At 37.2% G+C, this 27,525-nt stretch overlaps 2 protein-coding genes across 17 annotated transcripts in view; one reads left to right on the top strand and one right to left on the bottom strand.

Moving 5' to 3' along the window:
• LOC134204977 (complexin) overlaps window positions 1-27,525 on the top strand; it is a 1,044,191-nt gene that overhangs the window by 131,577 nt on the left and 885,089 nt on the right. The window lies entirely within an intron of this gene.
• Window positions 733-23,172, bottom strand: LOC134205524 (nose resistant to fluoxetine protein 6-like). Of its 2 annotated transcripts, none has more exons than XM_062680820.1 (6): window positions 4,436-4,510; window positions 3,434-3,579; window positions 3,145-3,373; window positions 2,412-3,085; window positions 1,671-2,345; window positions 733-1,606 (listed from the first exon to the last, which is right to left on the bottom strand). In XM_062680820.1, exons 3-6 carry the CDS (start codon window positions 3,260-3,262, stop codon window positions 1,406-1,408), a joined length of 1,668 nt encoding a protein of 555 aa, XP_062536804.1. In that variant the 5' UTR covers window positions 3,263-3,373; window positions 3,434-3,579; window positions 4,436-4,510; the 3' UTR covers window positions 733-1,405. The 2 variants fall into 2 exon arrangements, with proteins under 2 accessions (XP_062536804.1, XP_062536796.1); XM_062680812.1 differs by lacking the exon at window positions 4,436-4,510 and adding an exon at window positions 22,820-23,172 and having other exon boundaries at window positions 735-1,606.

The raw sequence follows: 27,525 nt of genomic DNA, 5'->3' as shown, positions 1-27,525 counted from the left end.
CCAAAATACTAAATTTGGGCAACACTGTGAAACGCCTTCAATAAGGTAGTTCAAATCACGGGTGATTACCCTAAACATACAAACAAATTTGCTGCCATACAAAAAATCCCAAACTCGCGGAAATCTCACCTCATCAAGGTCTATTGATATTTTTGTTGTTCCACCACAGAGCACAAAATCATTAATCATCGCCTCGCAGCAAGCAGCATTGACCTACACCGAAGCCTAATCGGACGATCGTACGATTGCCGTTTCTGTTTTGGTAGCGTATGAGTTGTTTCAAATTTCAATAGTTACAAGAGTTACGCCTATTAAAATAAATCACAGATTTCAATAACCAAAATACTAAATTTGGGCAACACTGTGGAACGCCTTCAATAAGGTAGTTCAAATCACGGGTGATTACCCTAAACATACAAACAAATTTGCTGCCATACAAAAAATCCCAAACTCGCGGAAATCTCACCTCATCAAGGTCTATTGATATTTTTGTTGTTCCACCACAGAGCACAAAATCATTAATCATCGCCTCGCAGCAAGCAGCATTGACATACACCGAAGCCTAATCGGACGATCGTACGATTGCCGTTTCTGTTTTGGTAGCGTATGAGTTGTTTCAAATTTCAATAGTTACAAGAGTTACGCCTATTAAAATAAATCACAGATTTCAATAACCAAAATACTAAATTTGGGCAACACTGTGGAACGCCTTCAATAAGGTAGTTCAAATCACGGGTGATTACCCTAAACATACAAACAAATTTGCTGCCATACAAAAAATCCCAAACTCGCGGAAATCTCACCTCATCAAGGTCTATTGATATTTTTGTTGTTCCACCACAGAGCACAAAATCATTAATCATCGCCTCGCAGCAAGCAGCATTGACCTACACCGAAGCCTAATCGGACGATCGTACGATTGCCGTTTCTGTTTTGGTAGCTTTCTTCTTTGCCCGCAGAGAGGGCTCGTGTGGTGGTCGCTATGACGACGTCCCACTATGACGCGTTTCTACATCGCCACGCGCGGCTTCCGACGAGATCATTTACGAGTTCAATGCGAGAGCAAGAGACGAACCGGCACTGCGACTGCTCTCGTGAGCGCTTGGGTGGGCTAGCACCAGCTATTCTCTTTGATTATTTTTACAGTGACGAACGAAATACGTAGAATCAATTAGTAAGGATGTGATAAAAATGACGACTTGCACCAATTTTTAGTCAGTTCTTTCGCTTGTTTGGATCCGAAAGACATCGTTTCAATTTTTACATTTTCGTCATTCTCGACATTCACCACTTTAAATAAAATTAAACAAGTTTTGAACATAGTAAAGCACAGCGAGATCGCAACCCATTCCATTCCTAATGAACACAACCATTCTTATCACTCACTGTTAAAAACAAGCATGTCTTAATCTCTCGTGGCATCAAGTTGCGCCTTCCCGTTTGACACAGTCGTGCTACTTGAACCATTATTATTGGCAACGGGCTTCTTCTCCGATCTGGATTCAAAAAGCTCCCGCAAAGCCACATTCGACGGCAGTTCGACAAAAATGCACAGCATCGTTCCGAATATGAACGTCCACATGAAGACCGTCATCATGTAATCTATCTAAAATTTAAAAGTAAATTTGGAATAAATTTTGATTAAACTGATATTTGCTTAAGATACTTACGATAACTCTCATGCTGAAGAAAATCGGTTGTTTAACCATTCCTACGATTTGCACAACCACCGTGAAGTGGATTAAATAGAAGCTGTAGCACAGCTTTCCCAGGATCATAAAAACCGGATGACTGAAGAATGTCCGGAACCGGGACCAACTGGTGGCGAGTGATGTTCGCATTTGAATCATGGTACAAAGAAAGCCCCAGGCGTGCTTGTACCAGGTGGCATAGATCGCCACCAGAACCGCTGGAATCGAAGCCTGATGCAGAACGACCCACCAGTCGGTGAACATGGCGAAGAAGTACATCAGTATGGTGATCTGCAGCAACGAGAACTGCAATCGGGAGTTGAAGAATTCTTTGCGTGATGACCGAAACCGATTGTACACAAAACCGGCGATCATTCCGGCGAAGTAGATGGTGATGTTCATGTGGAACGGTTGGTAGAGCTGGAAGTACGGATGGCCAAAGTTGTAATCCTCCGACAGTTTGAGATCTTCCGTCATGAGCGGCGGTAGGCCACGTAGGTACACCACAATGGGGGTTACCACTAGACCGCTAGCGAACCCTACCGCTAGGATGTATTTCTTCAGGAATGGCCATCGCCAAATAACCATGAGGCATCCCAGAGCAAATATGAAGAGTTGCAGGTCAGCGGCGAGATACCACGACTGAATGAGGCACTGCAAAATATAAAAATTTGGTTTAAGTAAAATGTTTACAAATTATTCAGCCGGAATTGTACCAACCGGTTGATCCGTACCGATGTAGTTGTTCAGAAACAACAGATTGTTCCACCACCACTGGCGACAAATGGCTCTGGATTCTCCAACCATCTGCTGCGCAAGTGGTCCGTTCATGAATCGCCGACTGATGGAAGTCTCCAGCAGCAGGATGAACAGGTATGCCGGAACAACTCGGTACAGCCGAGCTCGGATACGCTCCCAAAAGTACTTCATGTTGAACTTAGGATTTTTCTCGATGTGGTCCAAAAAGTTTATGGTGAGCAACATTCCGGAGATGGAGAAAAATGTTTGGACGTAATTTTGGAAGTCGGCTACGTAGTGGATGGTTGGCGGGCGGTACAACATCCGCTCCAGATCTTCGGGGTTGCTTTTGGGAGCCTTGACAAGGGCCATGACGATGTGCAGCGTGACTATCCGTTGCATCTGAATGAAGCGGAACGACTCAAGAAAGTTGAGGTGTTGCCGTGTTTCTGTATTGGGAGTATCTCCTATACGACGGATGTTCCTTGGAATTGAGAAGGCCGTTAAGAGCCGGTTACGGCTCGTGCTGTGAGATTTACTGAAGAATTTTTCCGGATATCGTTGGCTCGATTGCAGGGAGAGATCATACCAAGTTGAGTAGCAAACTACGAGTATGAGCAATGCTATTACGATCAAAAAAATCACCTCAAGAGCATCTGAAAATAGATTCGATATTATTTTTAGAACATTTGCAGCTTCAATAAACATAAATTACCATACGGTGGGCGTTCCTTTGGTTTGTTGTAGCAATGGTAGATTTCAATTTCCGGATCAATAGTCAAACTGAAATCCTCTTGCAGACGCTTATTGACGCAAGCTCTCAATAAACCCATCAGGTGGTTATCGGGTAGAGCACCTTTCTCTACCGGACCTTGACAGCTTTGTACGCATACTCCTCGTTCCAATATTCGATGATCATAGTGGAATCTGTCGTCGGAGAAAATCTAAATAGGATATAATAGTGATTGAGTACGAATGAGATCATTGATTTGAATTGTGCTTACGCTAATATTTCGCCACTGTGGGGAATCATCGTCGGCGATGATCTTGGCTCGAACTATGCAATAGTCGTACTGCTCGCGGTATGTCTTTCGACAGCTTTCAAAATCTTCGTATTCGAATAGTGTTGGAAATTTGCCGCATGTCACCGCTGTAAATAATGAACACAAATAAACTATTAATATGTGGGAAATATGAAAATGCGATAAATAAATCGTCTTGAACCTTTTTTTTACGAAATTTCAAAACGGTTCAAATGAAAGCATTAAACAATAATTTTATTATTAACACAGGAATTTATTTTCGAAATGTTTTACTACATTCATTCCGAAACAAAGTGTATTTCTGCTTAGCTTAATGAGAAGGGTGGAAGCAAAAATCACTTTAAAATATTTCTCTTTGTATGTTATCGGCATTTTAGTAATTATCTAAATGAACAATTTCGTTGATCCAATTAGCTTCATCCGAAAACATGTAAGAAAAACAAAGCCAAACAAATCCAAGAAAGTAAAAAAAACATGTCACGCTTTATTTGAAGAAAACTAATTACAGCGATATAAAAAAAATCTATCACGCAACTGCGAGAGTTTAGTTCCGACTGATCGCAGCCAACAGATAGGAATCGTCTTTCACGACTGTCCTGAATCGGCTGGAAAATCCCAATTCAATTAACGCTCACGTGGGGATTTTTGCTGCTTAAACCGAGAAAAAGCACATCCATTGCGGTTGCGAACTGCGGATCAGAAATACCATTAGAACTCATCATCGTGGAACGGATCGGTTTGCTGAATTATCGCTCGCCGGATTTCCAGCCGTCCCGGATTTTTAGTGCGCAGCAAACAGAACAAAAAATTAGACATGTAACCATGATTGTTCTTAAAATACAAAGAATTGTCGGAAAATTTGGAAATGCTGCAAACTAGTTGTATCGTGGCTTCAGTTTTCATGTGCCGATGAAGGTCATAAATGTTCAAAGGCGGATTGGAAAACTTTGGATGATTTTGTACTTTTTTAACGTTTCAGAGTTCTTCGAAGGTTGTCGTCAATAAAGCCTAATCATTGTCCAGGACTACTACAGCTTGGTTACTGGGTTGGGCTATTGCTCTAGTAGACTTGGATAATAGTCGAATAAACAATCGACTTTATCATCAATGAATCACCTACTTTGGGCGTGCTTAGAGCGGTAAAACTATTATCATCAAAAGTTCGCATACCCATTTCATTCACATTTCTGGCGAAGCGACTTGTACACCGAAGTATAAGTGCGCTATATTGGTTGCAGCAATTGTAACGAAACCAGCCACTGTTTTCGATTTATTTAAATAGTAATAAACATGATGGGCTTGCTAGTAAACGAATCCACAGTTTGCGTAACGCTGCTGGCTTTAAATCAGTTAAAGTACATCGATCAAGTCAATGGAATTAAATTGGCAAGATAAAAGTTGAACGCCTTCAACTTTCCTTCGAGTAAGGCGAGTGATGATATTTTTCCTTCAATTCGCTTCCAAGGGTGCGTCAATGTTGGTAATTTGGTAACGCAATTTGTACGGAATATTAGTTACGCTCTGTTAGATTTCTGTCTTATCATAGAGTTTCATGATAAGTGCATTGCACTTAGCGATTTTATTTTGTTACGAGTGGAACGAAATGAATCTTTGAGCTACCGAGTTCACTTAAACCATGCAGAAATTTTTTCACGATTCACGATGATGTTCATTATTTAGTTTTGATGTTTCGATTGTTACATTTTGTTTGCGACAACTTTTTACAGTTCATTAAGCTCCGAGATTATTAAATATTGCACAATTAGAAAGGATTTTGGAATTATAATTTTCTTAGCACTTGATGAATTACCTATATGAAAGTCCTTCAGAATAACGAAATGAAACCAACTATGCAGAGCGGTTAATACATAAAGGCCATTTTCAATTTTAATTTCTCGAATATGTACAACAAATAAACAGGATTGAGAGAAAAGTTCTTCGGTGTAAAAACATTTTTAAAATCTTCAACTGTCAGTTGAGATCGATATTCTGCCATAATTCCGCAATGCATCTGGGCCTTTTTTCTGTCGCGAAATTCTTTTCGCCTTAAAAATTATTAAGACGTAAAGTCTTTATTTCCTCTGAAAGCTTGTAAACTCCAAAAACCTTATTGGTCATAAAGAATTTCGCCTCCAAAAAACAATCGGTCACGCGAGGTGTGGGTTTTGTTTCTGGACACATGTTTAAGTAAATAATTATTACTTGGTGATGTATAGCGCACGTTGCTTTAGTTAAAAGAAGCGCGATCTTCCAGCAAAAGCCATCGAAGCCACTATAGATATGTTTGGTCATTCAAAGCTAAGACGCTTTTCGTTTCCATTTGCCGTTAAGAGTGATATGTTGGCAGGGTTGATAAAACCTTGTCTCAAAGTACAGTTCGTCTGAAAGATTCCTTTTCAAATATTAAAACATTCGTCGCAAACTTCTTATTACAAATTTTAAAAATGGCACACAGGCAAAATGTTTTTAATATTTTTATTTCGCAAAATAAATAGTCGCCGCAACATTTTGAAGGATTATCTGCTACATTAATAAAATGTGATAATTCAAAAACTGCGAAATTGCGCCATTTTTTTAAATTTTACTACAAATTAAAAAATATATTGACGCAAAATTTGAAAAAAAAAAATCATGTACACCCGATTCTTTTTTTTACACGGGAGATGCGTTCCGTGTAAAAAAAGTTTTAGTACAAAATTTGAAAATCCGTGTAAGCAAAAAAATGTTTTGTTATTGTTGTATATGTAAAAAAAATCCGTGTAAAAACAAAATCGGGTGTATATTTTAGAAATTTCAAAGCTTTTGTGGGAGACACGAAAAATAACTTTCCTCGTGAAGTTTAGAAAAATAGATCTAACTTTTCGTCGTCAAAAATTTAAAACACGACTAATATGTCAATACAGTAAAACCACCAGCAAATTATGACATATCAAACAATATTTTCTGGGTTACTGTGATGGTCCTTTCAAAAAAGAAATGTCTATAATACATATCGATATTTCCATGAGTCGCTGGTCCCTTCAATATCGACTCATAGAGGGGACCATATAAAATGTCATAAATCTCAAAAATGTTCGAAAAATTTCACAAAATGTCAAAAATGTCGAAATATCAAAAATGTCGAAAAGGTAAAAAATGTCAGAAATGTAGAAAATGTTAGAAATTGTGATGGAAATGCTAATATCATCTTCCAAACTTGGACGTACATGTCTATGATAGAATTAGAGACTAGTAGTTAGAAATTGATGAAAAGGTATAAAATGTCGAAAAAGCTATGTATATGGAAAATATTGAAAATGTTTCAAGCATCTCAAGAATGTCAGGTATTTAAAAAAAAGTCTCAAATTTCTTAACATTTTTTAAACTTTTTTAACCACAAGATTGTTTTTGCATAAAACACTCATTCCAGTAGAAAAAACGAGAATAGAGATCAAGAATACAAATGAACACGTCCGTCATTTACGGTCAATGGCTGTCAGCTGACTATGTCAAGTATTTAGAATGCCCAAAATGTCTAAAATGTCAAAAATTTCTACGGTGTCTAAAATGTCATAAATTTAAAAAAAAAAGTCAAAAATGATAAAGATATAAAAAATGCCAAAGTGTCAACAATAATACTCGGAAGCTAGCTTTCTCAGTCTGGAGAATCAGGACGATGGTTTTTTACTTACCCGACGTTTCGGCCGATGGGTTGAGGCCTTTTTCAAGAGTCATATAGTCTACCGTCTATCGTTAATGATTGTAAACCACGTTCAATTAGTGGTGGAAAGGGTGCTTTTCATGCCTGCTTTTTTAAAAAATTCGGAAAAAAGATTTGAAATTCTTTTTTTTTTCGAAATTTACTATTGGTTGATAACGGCGCTGGATACGTGCTTTTCGCTCTTTTCGAATTCTAACAGTTACCTGCTAGAACTAGGTATAGGATAGAAGATGGAAACGGAATGAAAAGCCGTTTTCAGTTCTAAAGATAACTGGAACATGTATGAAAAGATGGAAAGATACAAAGTAGGAGGATTGGAACGGGTCTGGAATTGATGTAGAGGTGGTAGCCATATGACCACAAAGTCCGCTAAAAATGCCTAAAATGTATTGAATGTCTTAAATGTCTGAAACGTCCAAAATATCTAAATTTTTTAAAATGTCAAAAATGTCTAAAATGTCTGGAATTTTCTAAAATGTCTAAAATTTCCTAAAATGTTTAAAGTGTTTATAATGTCTAAAGTGTCTGAAATGTCAGTTGTTTAAAATGTCCAAGATGTCTGGAATGCCTAAAATGTCTAAAATTTCCTAAAATGTTTAAAATGTCGTTAGTGTTGAAAATGTTCAAAATGTCTAAAATTTCAATTGTATAAAATGTCAAAAATGTCTAAAATATCTTGAATGTCTAAAATGTCAAATTTCCTAAAATGTTTTAAATGTCTAAAATGTCAATTGTTTAAAATGTCGAAAATGTCTTTAATGTCTAGAATGTCTAAAATTTCCTAAAATGTTTAAAATGTCTAAAGTGTTTAAAATGTTTAAAATGTCTAAAATGTTTTGAACGTCTAAAATGTCTTGATTATCCAAAATATCTAAAATGTATAAAACGTTCAAAATAACTAAAATGTCAATTGACAAAAATGTCTAAAATGTCTTGAATGTCTAAAATGTCTAAAATATCCTAAAATCACAGACAAACAGACATAGCACATTGAACATTCACTCATCAAATTGATCGTCGTTCAAACACTAACGACATCTGTTGATTTCAGTTAGTAGGGCAAATCACGAACCAGATGGCGGTAGTGAGCAAACGTCAAACTAGAGCAAATCCGATGCGGGCGCCACGAGTGGTCGATTGGCCAACTAATGATTATTTGAATTGACCAGTAGATCAGTGAACGATGGAAATTTGACGAGTGTTATGTCTGTTTGTCTGTGCTAAAATGTTTCAAATGTCTTGATTGTATAAATGTAAAATATATGTATAAAGTGTATAAAATGTCAAACGTTTAAAGAGTTCAAAATGTCTAAAACGTCAAGAATGTCAAAATAACGACAATGATTAAAATGTCAAAAATTTTAACAATGTCTGAAATATCTTATTATCCAAAATGTCTAAAATGAATCGACCTTTTTCCCTGATGGATTGGTCTTTGGTGTATCAATGCATAGACGAGGATAGGACAGTTGTTGCATTTATTAGCGTAGGTACTGCATGACTGCATCATTCAAACAGTTCCCTTTCAACGACTCGCAAGGAATCCTGCTTGGTCAAATGCACATCTTCGTGCCCTTTGCCACAAAGAACTCGCGAAAAATAACAAAGAAAGTGGAGAGAAAGAGAGAAATGATTTTGAACGAGAGGTCGCACCAGAAAAGCTTCAGTTTTAAGACGGACGTCAATGTAGACGAATGTGTACAAAAAAAATTTAAAAAAATATATAGAACTAAAGAAAAAAAAATTTAAAACTTGTGTTGTGTTATTTATTTGGGTATGGACTCCGACAATGGCGCCAGTCGGTAGATCGGTAAGTACCGCAGTTTTTTTATTATGTGATTAAATGCCTGGAACAAGGATAATTAGCCCCAATAGAGCGGAAAGTGGAATGGAGTAAGATTCGGCTGTGTTGTGTTATTTATTTGGGTATGGACTCCGACATCATGCTGAAAACTATGGAAAGAATAATTGATGAGCATATAAAATCATCATATTTGATCTCGAAATATCAGCTACCTTAGGATGCTCATCTATCACTATTAGAGCAGTCAAAGGGTGCCCTCAAGGAGGCGTGCTGTCACCTCTATTGTAGTCATTACTAGTTGACGATCTCTCACATGCTTGTCGAACCAAGGTTTCAAGATACACCCGATTCTTTTTTTCCACGGGGATGCGTTCCGTGTAAAAAAAGTTTTATGATTTCTCGACAAATCATGCAAAATGGAGCAACTTACCAAAAAAATTTTATGGAATTTTTTTTACACGGCCGTGGCCGGTTTTGTGGAAGATATTGTCATAATAGTTCGAGGAAAATATGACAGTATTATCGAAAACAGAATGCAAATAGCACTAAATTTTGTTGCTATGTGGTGTGATATGGAGGGATTGAATATAAATCCATGTAAAACTACTATCATACCCTTCACAAGACGGAAAAAAAATCGATTAGAAAATTTAAAAATGATAGGAACGCTTTTGAAACTTTCGAATACGGTTAAGTATCTTGGAGTTATACTTGGCAAAAAGCTCAACTGGAATGCACATCTTGAGCAAGCTATTAACAAAGCGATAAATGCTCTTTGGATATGTTAACGGACGTTTGGTGAGCAATGGGGCCTAAAGCCAAAGATGATTCACTGGATTTACTCGGCAATTGTAAGACCCAGAATTACCTATGCTTCATTGGTATGGTGGTCAAAAACAAAAAAGAAAACTGCACAAAAAAATGGGACAGAGTTCAACGATTAGCAACTATCTCAGCAACTGGTGCAATGAGAAGTACACCATCGAAAGCATTGGATTGCTTACTCTTTGTACTCCCTTTACATTAATTCATACATTTAGAAGCTGAGAATAGTGCCCTAAAGATCCGGCGATCAGCGAACCTCTTGGAAGGCGACCTTACAGGTCATCTGAGTATTCTGAATATGACAGCAATAAACAACGAAGACTGGATGGATACAAAATATTCATTTGTTTAGTTTTCTACACAGATAGTTAGAGACTGAACAATCAGGCAGGAGCTGGGGTGGCTGGCCCAAGGGCAGAAACCTCAATTCCCATGAGCAAGTGGCCTACTGTTTTTCAAGCTGAAATACAAGCTATTTTGGAAGGCTCTAATTTGTGTTTGCGACGCAAATAAAGGTATTCAAACATCTGCATTATGTCGGACAGTCAAGCCGCTTTGAATGCCTTGAAGTCGACCACATGCACATCAGAACACGTCTGGGAATGTATAAATTCCCTTCAAAACTTGTCTTGTTGTAACCAAGTTACTTTATATTGGGTTCATGGCCACTGTGGAATTGATGGGAACGAGAAAGCTGATAAATTGGCGAGACTGGGATCAACGAACAGTTTTTGTGGACCAGAACCATTTTGTGCATTATCCGCATGTGCTTTGAAAATGGAGCTAAAAATGTGGAAAACATCGAAGATAGACATCGTTACCCTCCAATACCTTTTCCGAACTAAATCTATCACATGTTGTACATATGCATAATCAAGTTTCAGACATCGAAGATAGAAACAAATCGAAAATATACTCGCATTAGGAGGCATTCCAAAAGGTTCATCACACCTAATATTTCTGTGACCCAAACAATCTTAGAGCTTAGTAATAACAGGTCATTGTCAGAGCCGTTATCACTTGAAGCAACTGAAAAAAAATTAAGATTATTCATGTCGTTTCTGTGGCGTGGATAAAGAAGACACTGAACACATTTTATGCCATTTCCCGGCAATTTTCAAAAAAAGAATAAAGTTCTTCAACAAAGGGATATTAGAACCTTATGAAGTTTGGAGAATAACACCCAATCTGGTGGTGAAGTTTATTAGAAATGTACTATAAGACTGGGAAAAGGCTACGAGTCACATTTGACGGTCATTCTAAATAGTGGCTTGACATTGCGATAAAGCCATATTAAAAAGGGGAAAACATCACAATAGGTCAAAAAACTGGTCGCAGTGAAACTAAGACTGCAGCAGACTGTGGTGCATTATTGCCTCAGTTTAAGCATCAGTGTATGATCACGGTGTACGAATTTGCATTGGCGTTGTCACCTAATGAGGCTTCGTGGATTGCAAAGATTGAAGCTGTTCAATGAAGATTCGTCAGGCAAGTACAGAGAAACTTGCCATGCCGTGACCCATTCGGCTTGTCCTTTTACGAACATCGCTGTGCTATGATGGGAATTGAACTGGTCACAAAATTGATCGAGCTGTATATTGTTCAAATTAAATACACTATAAACAAAGACGCAAAATCTGATCCCTGAACAAACAAATCATCCGGCAACCCGAATGCGCAACACTCCTGATGCTGAATAAACTTTTCAAATTAGTCTATAAAATTTTCATGATTTAAAAATATTGAAAGCATTCACTAATTTAAATTGGGTTGAGATTTTACTATAAACCAGTGCATTTTCAACCATTTAACCAAAAAACGATATAATAATAATTAAAACATGTGTATTTGTGGAAAGTTTACCAAATGCCAAACGTGATTTTTTTGAAATAACTGATCTCTTGCTCGATTGGAATGATACTGACAGTAAATTTAAAAATCCAATTAACATTTTCTGTCTTTGTTAATACTGTCTTTAGTGCAAACATGATTAGATACGAGTTTGACAGTCCGGCTCTACTCGAACGAATCAGTTTCTATGCTCCTTAGCGTGTTATGCGGACTAGACAAATGATATAGTTACCAACGAGTAACACAAGCTATGGATAATTTGAAGTCTATGCGCAGAAAATTCTGTGAAACTTACCAACTGAATATTTCCAACAACGCTTGGGGATGGCAAGTATATTATACTTATATTTAAGTAATAGTTTTATCAAAACCAAGGTGAGCGATTGAAATAATTATAAATGCAAAGAAATGAAAATAAGTGAGATCTGAAAATGTTTAAATGTTTAAAGTGCATAAAATTTCAATTTTTTTTATGTCTAAAGAAATGCCAATATGTGTTAACTTGGGTGGTCTAACCGGTAGTACCGAAACCGGTAATACCGGTATCATCGGCCGATTTTGAGTACCGAAAATACTGGTATTTTCGGTATTTCAAATTTTGCTGACAGTATAAAAAAAACCAAGTTGTTTTTCCTCTACTGTTAGCTAAACTGCCTGTAATCGCATATCTGCCCCATATTAAAAGGAGATCCAGCAAAGATGGGACATATATGCAGTTACAGGCAGTAGAGACTCACCGTGCAACAAACACAACAATTTAATGAATCTGTGCACAAGTAAGCATCATAGACGACGTTCACGATACAGCAAAAATTGATCATCATCGTCATCAACCAAAGTCATTGGCAATTAGGCAGATGGCGGAGAGAATGAAACAACATTCTCTCCGCCATCTGCCTAATTGCCAATGACTTTTTTCTTTAACTAACATTATTCACATCGTCGAGAATTTTCTCGCAAAATATAAAATTTTGCAAAAAGGTACGTGCCGGAGAAGTTCCGTTCTGTGTCCTTTCTGAATTCGAAAACAAACTTGTATTGGTGGCTGAAACCCAGATACGCTGGAATAGCATGTAATGCATGCTCAAACGGTTCTATTGGTTGAAGGGGCCCGTTCAAAAAACTCTGATCGATTTGAAGCTTCAATCCAAATTCAACGTCAGTGATGATGATTAGGCGACGGTAGATAAAATAATTCAAGATCTCAAACTTGTTAAATATGCTGTGGAACTATTCTGTTGTGTGTTCAGCACTCTATATGAAGCCGTTGTAGCGCTCCAATTTATGTTGTAGCAATTATCAAATCCAGCCACAGAAATTGTTGCCAACCTATACGAATGAATCCAAGAGAGAGACGACCATAGAGTAGAGTGGGGCAAGAGTGCGCGTAGGGTAAGAGTACGTTTTCGATTTTTTGAAGTTATAAAAAAAGATAAACTAGCAGCACTGCATCAGTTTGATAGGTATTCTGCCCAACTATTGTCATGTGTAATTGTAAACGATTTGAACAAACAACAAGGGAGATATGAACATAGTTAATTTTCTGGTCATTTGGCTAAAAATAATTGTGTTTTCGCAACTAGTATTCCAATACCATCTATAGGTTCAATCAGGTAAACATTGTACCATTTCGATAACCTATTTATAGAGTACTTTGTGGTGCAGAACATTAATTCGGTTGGTTTTCCAAGAAGTCAAAACCATGAACTGAATAAATTTGGCTGCTGTGGGGTAAAAGTACGCAGTAACGGGTGGGACAAGAGTACGCATGTGAACCTTTAAGTTCTGTTGTCAAACCCGTATCTCCGGCCGAAATAAGACTTGTTCCACAGCGTAAAGGTTCACAACAAAGAAAAAGGGACAGAAATCGAAGATTATCACAAATTCTCCCTTTAAAGATAAGTAATTTGGTGTTAGAAAGGACTTAGCGAACAAAGCACTGAAACGAAATCATAAAATTGTATTTGGTATTGTTTTACACCTCAACATAGTCCGAAAACACAATTTCATCTATAAATGATAATCATTTAATCAAAAGAAACATCCATAAACTACGCAACGCTGAGCTGGGAGGGTTGCGAGATGTGTAACGATTCATAGAATTTATAGAGGATTCATACAAAAAGTGTAGGATAGCGGGGAGGGGTGATGAAATGCTCAAATTTTCCGTTACGTAATTAGTGATCTTTCTTTAAAGAAAATTCCTTTCTTCAAGCTACGGGAAATCTCGTATATTTTTACCTCTGTAGTTTTTTTTTAATATAATAAAAAACAAAGTTTTTTCGTATGAAAGTTCATATTTCTAGGACCCATTCCCCTTTCAGAGTTACGTAATCTTTAAACATTCTATAATATATTTTCAATAAACATCAATTAAATGTTATTTACTCTTATTTTTATTAATATATACTCAAAATACATGATTGGAAAAATGCGTACTCTTACCCCACCCGATGCGCACTCTTACCCCACCGGTGGGGTAAGAGTGCGTTTTGAACATGTCTTGCAATAAGGGATCTACAAAAGCAAATTACAATAATTTCAATATGTTTGCCACTGGGTAACATATAGGAAGAGTATACGAATCGGCGACATTGATATGATATGCAGAAGCTTGCTTCATAAGGGCTACATGATCGATTGAAAACTAAGTGATCAGGAATAATTGTGGCATTTTCTTTCGTGGTTAAGCAATCGGACGAGATCTTGAAGCATCTAATCATTCCTGGTGCGATCGGTGAAGCTGAGACATCAACCGACCACACCTGACGATACGAAGAAGATGCCTCTATGAATGATTTTTTCTTGTTTATCGGCTACAGAACAACTCGTGAAAAGATTGCATCAAAGCAAAGCACTTGAGCTGCCGGTGGCAACTACGTTGACGCCAGGAGCCTTGCAAGAAATCTGTAAAGAATTCTAATACTGTTAATCTGAAGGGGAAGGGATTAAGGGCAAGTACTTCACACTTATTTTCTTGGAATGATTCGTCAAACTTCGGTTGAACCAAAGAGGGCATTCTCAGCATCTGGCAACATTGCCAACAAAATCCAATGCAGATTGGGAGATGAGTCGCTCAGTGTGTTAAGTCTACTTAAGTTTCACTTTGCCTTACTCAACAAGTGATGATTTTAACATTAAAAGTTTACAATGTTATGAAAACTCATATGTGAATATGTACGTTATGTGGAAGATATTGATTTGAAAAATGTATTGGAGGTAACCACTTTCCCTTCGATGGGACTCGAACCCATGACCCTACAGTACGCTAGACTGGTGCTTTAACCAACTAAGCTACGAAGGACCTCCGTCGGCCTTCGCAACCTAGCGGCTACTGAACGAGCTCGAGATTCCCAAATTGGACGCATAGTCAAATCACTCGCAATCCATTTCTCAAGCAATACTTCCACATGTGTATTGTACACGTCCACATTAGAGGAGCGTGAGTATTTAGAATGTCTGGCGGCTATACACATTCTTCATCAGCAACGGTACTGATCAAGTGAGGTTGTGTAAGCTATTTGCCAGTCGGTCGTCAAGCTCAGACCCGACCGCATTGCGTAGGCAAGAGCACGCAACTCAAGTTCAGTTCAATCAAAGGTAATTGCCTATTTCCGGGGATTAAACCACCCGACTTGGACGTTAATTTACAATGTTATGAAAACTCATATGTGAATATGTACGTTATGTGGAAGATATTGATTTGAAAAATGTATTGGAGGTAACCACTTTCCCTTCGATGGGACTCGAACCCATGACCCTACAGTACGCTAGACTGGTGCTTTAACCAACTAAGCTACGAAGGACCTCCGTCGGCCTTCGCAACCTAGCGGCTACTGAACGAGCTCGAGATTCCCAAATTGGACGCATTGCCCCATTCTAGTAGTTTGTTGAGGACCAGGGGTGTCCAGGTCCTGCTGAAGGCTTTGGCAATGTCCAGCGAGACCAGGTCAACATGCTTGCCTTCATTGTACGCGCTCTGTAGCACACTGCCCAGGTTGGCAAAGTATGTGCAATCCATTTATCAAGCCAATACTTCCACATGTGTATTGTACACGTCCACATTAGAGGAGCGTGAATATTTAGAATGTCTGGCGGCTATACACATTCTTCATCAGCAACGTTGTAGTACCGTAGTACCGTTGCTGATGAAGAATGTGTATAGCCGCCAGACATTCTAAATACTCACGCTCCTCTAATGTGGACGTGTACAATACACATGTGGAAGTATTGGCTTGATAAATGGATTGCGAGTGATTTGACTATGCGTCCAATTTGGGAATCTCGAGCTCGTTCAGTAGCCGCTAGGTTGCGAAGGCCGACGGAGGTCCTTCGTAGCTTAGTTGGTTAAAGCACCAGTCTAGCGTACTGTAGGGTCATGGGTTCGAGTCCCATCGAAGGGAAAGTGGTTACCTCCAATACATTTTTCAAATCAATATCTTCCACATAACGTACATATTCACATATGAGTTTTCATAACATTGTAAATTAACGTCCAAGTCGGGTGGTTTAATCCCCGGAAATAGGCAATTACCTTTGATTGAATTTAAAGTTTGTCAACAAATATCGTTTTTCACCCAACAGTCCTCAAAAGTTTTTTTTTTTATTTCCTGGAATATTCATAACCGGTACCGGTATTGACCCTGCCAAATACCGAATATCGGTATTTGTTAAAAATTACCAATTGTTGACCCTGTCAACAGTGTCAAAAATGTAAAAAAAATCAAATCTGCCAAAAATATCGCAAAAAGTAAAAAAATGTAAATAATGTCAATAATATTTGAAATATCAGAGATGAAAGAAATTTTAATAATGCCAAAAATACCACGAACGATGAAAATATGTCAAAAATGTCATAAGTGTCAAAAAAGTCAAGGATGTCAAACATATTAAAAATGTCAAAAGCGTCACAAATGCCAAAAATATCAAAAATGGTTGAAATGTTACAAATGTCAAAAATATCAGGAAATAAAAAATATCGTGGAATTGTCATAACTGTGTTTTTGATTGAGCTAGAAATTTTAAATTTTCGCAAGAGTAAAGAATATACAAAAATGTCAATAATAATAATATCAAATGTCAAAAAATCAAAAATGTCATTTAGAATTTAAAGAAGAAAAAAGTGTCATGAAAGTGTAGTGAATGTGTTATAAGTGACAAAAAAATGTTTATATATATCAACAGTAGGATGGCTCAAAGTAGTATGGAAAAAAATTTTTTTAATGGGCCGCCCTCTTATTCGGTTCTTTTTGATGCCCTGAAGCTCTGGACAAAATTTCAGCCAAATCGGTAAACGTTCAGGCGGTGCTAAACTCGTTGGAAGTTTATATGGTAAAATATATGCAGAAACATCCAAAAACAGTGATTTGCACTCGGACGGCACAATTTACGATGAAAAACTATGATACCCATTCAAATCTTAAAGAATTTAATACATTTATTAAAACTTTTTTCAATTTTTTTAATGGGCCGCCCTCTTATTCGGTTCTTTTTGATGCCCTGAAGCTCTGGACAAAATTTCAGCCAAATCGGTAAACGTTCAGGCGGTGCTAAACTCGTGGAAGTTTATATGGTAAAATATATGCAGAAACATCCAAAAACAGTGATTTGCACTCGGACGGCACAATTTACGATGAAAAATTATGATACCCATTCAAATCTTAAAGAATTTAATACAGAATGTTATGCTGAAAACCGGGAGGAGATTAGTGTTTTTCCGGCGAAGTTATTAGAATTTCTCTGAAGTGGGGCTTAGCCAAATTTCGTTTCTTTTACCATTGAAAAGAAATAAATTCACCCATACAACACTCCAGTAAAATGCTTATATCTTTGCCTAACAAACTCTAATCTTCTCGCGGTTTTCAGCATAACATTCTGCATTCAATTCTACAAGAACTGAATGAGTATCATAGTTCTTCATCGTAAATTGTCCCGTCCAACTGAAAATCACTGTTTTTGGATGTTTCTGTATACATTTTTGCATATAAACTTTCAACAAGTTCAGCACCACCCAAACGTTTACCGATTTGGCTGAAATTTTGTCCAGAGCATCAGGGCATCAAATAGAACCGAATAAGAGGGCGGCCCATCAAAAAATTTGAAAAAGTGTTTTTTGAGCCACCTTAATCAACAGTTTAATAAAATGCTTCAATAATCGGAAAAAGTAAACAAAAACAAATTCAAGCAAGTTTGAAGAATTTGGTCGAAAAATCTCAAAAATATCAACCTCTTATAGGTTAATTCTAAAAAATGGTTAATTTAAAAAATGTCAAACAAAATTCACAATAGTTTAATATTGCAGCATAAAACTAAAAACAATGTTAAAAATACTATAAAAACAATATTTAATTAAAAAGTGTCTCAAATTGTCAAAATGGTCAAAAATGTAAAAAAATCTCATGAAATTGTGTCCAAAGTTGTTCAAAATTTTGTTTTTCCCAATTTTAAAGTTATCTGTAAGAAATTTAAAAAACTTAAATACAAAACGCATTACTAATTTCTATGAAAAATAATCAAAACTTTTGCGTTATGATTTCGGCGTGACTTTTACCATTTTCATTGTGAGAAAATATTTGAAAAAAAAATAGCAAAACTTTTAGCCGCAGAATGTCAAGACTTCCGTCGTTAAATTCATTAAACAATTTCCAAATTAATTTTTTGTACAAACTCTCAACAAAATTTGCAAAGGTCATGCATATTTTACAACAAAATACCAAAACGCCGCTGCAGAAATTTTTGAAATAAACATGGCGCATATGAAAGGTTTTTAGGCTTTCGTTGGAAAATTTTAAAATTAAAAAAACGGCTTTCGTTGCAAAATTTTAGAAAATCCGCGCAATGTTTTGACAATTTTACCTCTGCTAGAAAAAAAAGAGGAAATAATAAAATGGAGGGTTACAAAATTTAGAAAATAAAAAAAAAATAAAGTTTTTGTCGACAGATTTAAAAGAAACGTCAAATAAAAATACGAGAAAGGCAAATATATTTCGCGATATTTCGAAAAATCGACAAAGTAACATACAAAAATTCGGTCGCAAACACATAATTCCAACGCAAAATTCTTCAACACTTTCGCTGCAGAATGTTATCAGTTGTCTCGCAATGAAATTTTAAATTGTGTCAAAAACGCCACAAAATTTAAACAAAAAGTAATCAAATTAGAAAAAAATGCCGAAATATTTCGTCATTTTATTTGAAGACTCAAAGCAAAATTTAAAAAAATATTTCAAATTTTAAATTCCTGTTGAAAATCCTTGACAGGTACTTAGAAATGATTTATAATAAACCATAGGCTGTGAAAGTCATTTCACGAAAATCATTGTTGTTTGCGGTATTATTTACAAAAATAAAAAGAACGACTAAAAAACTTTTTTTTCGGGTGGCAAAATCGTTTCGAAAACGTGTCAAAATCGGGATATGATAAAATCGGGTCGAAAACGTAATAAAACCGGGGGTAGACAAAATCGGGGAGTGACAAATTCGGGTCGACACTGCACTGTTAGCATTATTTTAAATGCTACTACAGTACGATTTTGCAAAAGCATTTTTTATTGAATGGTTCAATCGGAAGCAACGATCATGAGGGTAATGAATTCCTTTGAATACGTGACGCGCTTTTTGTCTAGTCGACTCACTACATCTCGATGTTCTATATCACGATATCTCTTCCTATGTCGATGGTTTCCTCAGTTCCTTCAAACTACATACATTTGGGCTCTATACATGTCGATAACTTCCCCATCTCGATATCTCTCTATCTCGATGTGTTCTATTTGGTTAAGGATTCACTCTCGAGAGTGAATCCTCATGTCGAAATGTTCAAATTTTTTGGGCTACTAGACCATCTTTGGACAATAACAAACACATCAACAACAGGAAACGACATTTTTTTTTGTCGTTTTTCATAGCAACGAGCTTTTTTGGATCTAAGTAGGGTAAGACGGTATAATGCGCCCCACCTGGCCAAAACGCCCCCCTTTGATTTTTGGAAAACTATAACTAACTAAGGGTCAAAATCAGTGGGTACCTATAAATATTTGTAAAACCATCGTACTATGTGAATGTGGAAGTATTTTTGTATTACATAATGAAAATAATAGCAAAATACGAAAAGTGACAGTTTTGATGTAACTTTTAATGTTTGTTTGCTCAACATTATGGAGCGACGCTAGCATACTGTCCGCAAAACTTGCACGGGAACACTCAGTTGGGCAACTAAAAAACTTTTCTTAGTGGTTAATATGATATAAAATTCCTTCCATCTTCAAAAACGTAACGATTTTCGAAAATATGTTTTACTGGCCAAAACGCCCCAGTGTAGGCAGGACGATATGCCCTTACCAACTGGACACAAGCGCGGCGAGCTTGCAGCAGTTGCTTCCAAATTATATGGAAATTATTGAAATGTAATTAAAACCTGATTAAATGGACTTATGTTGGTTTTTTAATGTCAAGCACATAAGGATGTGTAACCTTTTTATTATGAGAGTGATAAAATACTAATCAAGGGCTATGGAACGTCTTTGGCTAAGGTGGGGCATATTGACCAGGCACTTTTTGAAACCCATTTTTTCACGACTTTTCAAAAAAGCATTATAACGTGTTATCTGTGATATTTCTATATGACTACTCACGGGCAATGCATTTGTGACTTCTTGCACTATCAAATAACACAAAGTTTGCATAAATTGCGATGAAAAGTAAAAAGTTATCAAGGTTTTGTCTTAGGGGGGGCATATTATACCGTCTTACCCTACCCATTTCAATTTTCCTTCCATTCTTCGTTCTCTCCCTATCTCGATGGTCCTTTGAATGTCGAGATGTGGAGATACGACTGTACAGAAAAAAAAAGAATTTCGGCCATAATGTCTGAGCCCATAGTCCGATTCGACCAATTTTCAATAGGAAACAATGGGACTTCGAATGCAACCTGTGAGCAAATCGGTTAAGGATAAGTTCCTAACAAATGAGTGAGATGGTATGGAAATGCTAATATCATCTTCCAAACTTAGACGCACATGTTCATGATAGAATTAGAGGCGAAAGTATAGAATTGATAGTTCCGTTAGGATACGGCAGGCATGAAGAATGTTTTTTATAGAAGTCGATTTGAAAGCGAGCGGAGGGCAATATTTGTGATGGCACATATCACACGACCTTCCTTCTGCCAAGCTCCCGTATGAAGGGGGAGGGAAGAATATCAGTGTGGAAGCTGATATATCTCCACTGGCAAAAGGAAGGTGGTTTGATTTGCTCATATGCCATCGCGTGCGGAAGGATTTTCTATCGACGAGTGCTGTCTCCAAATTTCTAATATGACATCAGCATTTAAATGAGTGAGATTATTTAACACACACAAACATCATCTTAATTTAGCGAACTGAGTCGACCGGTACATAGCAGTATGGGTCTTGGGATCTTCTAAGTAAAGTTTGTTTTTGTACACTAGTGTTCGAGAAAGGCCAAAAGGGTAACTGTATTTAATTTCATTTATTTATTTGTAACAACCATCGGGGCACGATGTTCAATAGATCCAGTAAATTTATTTATTTCGCGGATGACAAGGACATTGTCGGCCGAACATTTGCAAAAATGGCAGAACTGTACACCCGCTTGAAACGTGAAGAAACAAAAGTTGGACTGGTGGTGAATGCATCGAAGACAAAGTACATGCTTGAGGGCAGAACCGAGCTTGCCAAAGGATGATAATAATAACATTATTGTGATGAAATACGAAGGCGGATCATCTGTGGAAGTCGAGCCTACTACGGGCTCCAGAAGAAACTCCGGTCAAAAAAGATTCACATCCGCACCGAATGTGTCATGCACAAAACGCTTATAAGACCGGTAATCCTCTACGGACATGAAACATGGACCATGCTCGAGGAGGACTTGCAAGTTCTCGGAGTATTCGACCATCTTTGGCGGAGTGCAAGAAGACGGTGTGTGGCGGCGAAAAATGAACCACGAGCTCGCACAACTCTATGGCGAACCCAGTTCCAGGAGGTAGCTAAAGCCTGAAGGGTACGATGGGCAGGGCATGTTGCAAGAATACCGGACAGCAACCCTGCAAAGATGGTGTTCGCTTCCGATCCGGCAGGTGCGAGACGGCATGGAGCGCAGCGAGCGAGGTGGGCAGACCAGGTGCACAACGACTTGGCGAGCGTAGGGCGCATTCGAGGATGGAGAGATGCGGCCTCGAACCGTGTATTGTGGCGTCAAATTGTTGATTCAGTGTTATCTGTTTAGGTTTAAGCTAAATAAATTAAATGAGTCATTGGACATCGTTGTCTACATAATTTGTAGGCTTTTTTGGGAGGCTTCCACTACATTCTGCATATCGTAAAGTGAAAGCTGCAAAGCTAAATCAGCGACATTTTTTTTGCTGTTCTTCCAAATTTTTGTCACACGATTTGATGTTGTATATTTTGCATGCAAAATGACTTAGCTATAAATCTCTGCATATTGAAATGAAATGTAAATTTTGAGTGACACCGAGAATGTGAATGATACCAAAGAGCTCTGATTTCTATCTTTATGAACAATCAGTGTAGATCGACATTTTTGCACATATTTTATTTCTGACCTTTATTTCGTGAACGAGAGAACCGGATGCGTGCCAGAAATATTGCATCAAAATTCAAATTATCACCATTATCCAGATTGAATAAGATCCATACGCTGCAGACGGAGGTTTGAATACCGGTTTCATTCAAATTCCGAACATGTGATTTATCTCGACAGCACATTTATAACGGTAGTTTGGATTTTAGTAGATAATTTTTTTTAAACCCTTGATTATTTTTTTCTTTCAATATGACATTCTTTGAATTAAAAATCAAAGTTCTGATATTAAAATTGCTCTAGAGTTGAAGTTTAAAGTTGAAATCAAAAGACGAAACCACTGAAAAATATTGATTCAGTATTGATCCAAAATTTTAGAGAATAACCAAGTTGACTAACTTTTGTCTCAATAACGTCGCACTAACGGAAAACTACCGAGTTTTTTCTCTCCTTGTAGTAATTTTCCATGTCTAGTAACACAGCTCAACCCGTCGGTAGAACCAATATCTAATCCATCAATCAAGATCATAATTGCCCGTTAGCTGCTACTAATCCATTTCCGTCCGCTCGTCAACAGACCGCCCAAAAAGCGACAAAAACTCACGATCATAATCATTGCTGCCACTGACAACTGCTGCTGCAAGCACCGCCACCAGCAAAATCAGCATCTGCACTCGATCGTGACCGCACATTTTGGAGATATTGATCTGCGTCTTGGCGCCTCTTCGAATCACTTTGCTCCAGCTAACGGAGATGGTTCCCCGTTTTGTCTGCACGGTCTCACTTTTTCCTACATGTTATAACTTGCTTCGATAACTCGTTACTCGCGCGTACTTCGAGCTGGTACTTTTCCACCGACAAAACAAAGGGCTTGCACACAACACCTCCGGCTTTAGTTAGTTGGATCTTCCAGCGGACCGAGAGCGACGATCGTAAACGAACTATTTAGTTGGAAATACGGACACCAAATGAATCAACGGCGGCCACTGCGATCCAACTGCCGGTGAATGTTGAAGTTTGGATTAATTCAGTGGGATCGGTTTAATTTGTTGAAGAGCGGAGGAGCAAAGGTGGAAATGAAACCCGGAAAGGCGATTTTTGAACATTTAGTCGCTCCGATCAAAACCGGTATAGATGAGCAAGGTGATGCGTTTTTGCAAAACTCGCGGGTGTTTACCGTTTGAAGAAAGTGATACCCGATGACGCGTGTGTTAACTTTTTTTTCGGGTGTAAGAGCCCGTTAGAAAAGGTTAGAGCACAGAGAAAAGATGTTCAACTTGAGTTAAAGATGTTAGTAAAAACAATGTTGGCCTTAAATGTAGATATTTACGTTTACCCCTGACATTTATTTCACCACCTATGTATTTATATACCTATCATTGTCATTGGAAAAATACTGTCAATAACACGCCCAATTTTTAGTTTTGTTGTTTTTAGCCTTCCGGAAGGGATGTCTGTCCTCTATAGCTAGAAAATACTTTCACTGATTTAATCCGCGTGCAGTCAAGCGAAATGTCTATGAATCGTCCTGTGTTGGTCATCGTTCTGACCTTGGAACCACGCCGCCCCGGTGGAATACCCAATTAGTATAACGTCACATCGGCTGATCCAGCGACTACGCATTGTCTCTCAAGCGTGAATTTAATGTTTCCGTGCTACACTTTGAGCGGTTCACGAGTTAAATGTACACTTGACGAGTTCACACAGAAAACAATCACACAATTTCGTTGCTCTAGTTAATAATGTTAGCAATTGCTCAAGCACCCTTGACAGCATAATTAGACAACTATAGTCTGGCGGCGAAAAAAAAATCGCATTTTGACTAACAGTACTAGTGATAGCACATGATTATTGATAGTTTTTAGGTATAAAATTCCCTCAAAAATGTTCTAAATCATGACTATTTTTAATTAATTTCCTAGCAATAATGTTAGATAGCAGTTTTCGCTTTTACCTCATGTGAGTTTTATCATTTTTCTTCCCCTTCATTTTATACCAAAACTTTCCAAAAAATTCATCTAAAATGTGACATCATGCTCCATTGGATCACATCCCTTCCCATCCGCTGAACTATACCAAATGACCATTCGCTAAAGGCGCTCTAGCCTCTGCAAAAGTCATAAGCCCGCAAGGTCAACGATCTAAAATTTTAATATTTCTTTCTGTTTTCCTTTTGCTTCGTTGCAGGTAAGCCGCTGCACTGCTCTCATCTCCACGCCAGGTGGGCTGGATCTCACCTGCCTACTCATCAAGCTTGTTGTTAAGGGTAATTTGGAATAATTTCCGAGCCAAAATGTGCGATGATTATGCGTGACCTGATATTCAATCTTCGCAAAATCTCACTGTGCAAATCTATATCTATTTACATTACGAACGGAAGGCCCAGAAAAATATAAAAGTTTTCATTACAAATAAGGTTACATCAACTACACTACAACGATAGCCAGAATCTTTGGACATAGATATAGGTATGAACAAGTAAATTCGTTGTAGAATGTTTTCCCTTTCTCATAGTGCAGCAGTTACGATTTACTTCGTAGATTGGGCACTACTGATACCTACCATGTTTGTTTTGTTATTTATATCCAGATTGCTATCAGAAATCAAGGTGAGTGCAAAGTTTGATTTCATCGTGAGACAAAAATGACAAAAGCATGAGGTTTACTACTCATGGCCACACCTATCTTCACCGTAACCTGGGAGGTGAAAGAAGTGTTGGTGTAGTACAACATACTTAACGAAGGGCCCCTACTCAGCGACACCCTCATAAATACCACTTTGTATGGATATTGGGGAAGCTATGTGTTGCAAATTTTACTCAGGTTACAGCAGATCCGAGAGCGAAATTGGAAGAAAAAAATGACGAAGTAAAGAAGGATGACGTACAGAGGGTGGAAGAGCCAGTCGGTGATAGGTCATTGAAATGGCCTCAAGATACCATAAACACCAGCAAAGTAAAGTGAAGAAAAAGTCCCCATTTTTATCGCCGGGCTTGGTTGAAGCCCACGCTCCTAGACGTTTGTTTCAAGGTTGCTGCCGGTTGAGAAACAGAATAAGCGATAGACAATAGAATGATTCATATTTTAACTTCTTGCTAGAAGCTTGGATATGTATTCCACTATGTCCATAACATACTCCAGAAGACCATGAGACATGGTAAGATGGTTTTGGAATATCCCGGGTCATCCAAACCATTCTTGAGTTCAGAACTTGCGATCTACAGCCACCACACTAGCTTTTTTCGTCGCTTCAAGCTTGGATATGTATTCAACTATATCCATAATATATTTGTGAAGATCAAGAGACATGGTTAGATGGTTTTGGAATATCCCGGGTCATCCAAACTATCCTTGAAGTCAGAACATGCGATCTACAACCACAACTCTAACTTTTTTCGTAGCTCCAAGCTTGGACATGTATTCAACTATATCCATAACATGTTCGAGAAGACCAGAAGACAAGGTAAGATGGTTTTGGGACATCTTGGGTTATCCAAACTGTCCTTGAGTTCAGAACTTGCGATCTACAGTCCCCACATGCTTTATACTTGTTTATAGAGCCTGGCTTATATAGCTTTATATTGCCGAAAAAACAAAATATAGTGCTAATGGTTACTTTGCGTATCCGTAAGTCAAAGCTTTAATATATCGGCACCAACATTTCAAATTTTCTCAAAGTTACTACATGTATTGGTTGTTGAATTGTATTACAATTGAATATACCAGCACCAATATTTCAAACGATTTTTTTGCAGCTGTATATCTCAAATCCTAATCTCAAAGGCAGTTTAGATTGCCCAGAATATCGCGAAACTATCTCACCATATCCGTTGATCTCCCGGGAGGGGTAATGGATATAATTTAACGAATATTGAAGCTTTGAGTACCGAAAAGAGCTTCTAAGCAGCTGTAGATCTTAAGTCCCGAACTCAAGGACAGTTTGGATTGAATATCTCGAAACTATCTCACCATATCCGTTGACCTCCCGGGAGGTGTAATGGATATAATCGAATGCATATTGAAGCTTTCAGAACTGAAGAACGATTTTCATGCAGCTGTAGATTTCAAGTCCTAAACTCAAGTAATATTTGGATGGCCTAGGACGTCCAAGGAACTTAAAAAATAGTTTATTGTACATCATAGTTACTCTACGGATACGTTTGAATAAAAATCTTATTTTGAAAGACATTAATCGATTTTCGTCGAAAATTTTTCCGAATTTCGAAAAAAAATCTACGAATTTCGAAAATAAATTCTCTGAATTTTGATAAAAAAGGAAAGAAACAAAAACTACTACGGAATTGTTAAACTTTAAGAATTGTTTGTCTTAATTTGGAGAATTTCTGTTCGATATTCGAAGGATTTCTTTTCGATATTCAGAGCATTTTTTTGCCGAACTTCCAAAAATTTCTTGTGGAAATTCTGAGAGTTTCTTTTCATAATTCATAGAATTTCATGTCAAAGTTAAAAATTTCCTTGTTGTTGATTTCTTGTCTTTTCGCTATTCGAAGCTATTCTTGTCGATATTGGGAAAATTTCTTGTCGTGTTTTAAAGAATTTCTTGTCTAAATTTGGGGGATTTGTTGTCGAAATTCAGATCTCGTGAAAGAAATTCTTCGAATGTTTCGAAAGAAATTCTTCGAATGTTTCGAAAGAAATTCTTCGAATGTTTCGAAAGAAATTCTTCGAATGTTTCGAAAGAAATTCTTCGAATGTTTCGAAAGAAATTCTTCGAATGTTTCGAAAGAAATTCTTCGAATTTCGAAAGAAATTCTTCGAATTTCGAAAGAAATTCTTCGAATTTCGAAAGAAATTCTTCGAATTTCGAAAGAAATTCTTCGAATTTCGAAAGAAATTCTTCGAATTTCGAAAGAAATTCTTCGAATTTCGAAAGAAATTCTTCGAATTTCGAAAGAAATTCTTCGAATTTCGAAAGAAATTCTTCAAATTTCGAAAAGAAATTCTTTGAATTTCGAAAAGAAATTCTTTGAACTTCGAGAAGAAATTCTTTGAATTTCGAAAAAAAAAATCTCAGAATTTCAAAAAAAAATCTTTGAATTTCGAAAAGAAATTCTTTGAATTTCAAAACGAAATTCTTCGAATTTCGAGAGAAATTCTACGAATTTCGAAAGGAATTCTACGAATTTCGAAAGAAATTCTACGAATTTCGAAAGAAATTCTTCGAATTTCCGAAAGAAATTATTCGAATTTCCGAAGAAATTCTTCGAATTTCGAAAGAAATTCTTCGAATTTCCGAAGAAATTCTTCAATTTCGAAAGAAATTCTTCGAATTTCGAAAGAAATTCTTCGA

This window comes from Armigeres subalbatus, chromosome 1, assembly GCF_024139115.2.
Source record: "Armigeres subalbatus isolate Guangzhou_Male chromosome 1, GZ_Asu_2, whole genome shotgun sequence".
In the NCBI taxonomy this organism is placed as follows: Eukaryota; Metazoa; Arthropoda; class Insecta; order Diptera; family Culicidae; genus Armigeres; species Armigeres subalbatus.
The sequence above is the reverse complement of the archived record's forward strand: the minus strand, read 5'-3'. Positions and strand labels throughout refer to the sequence as shown.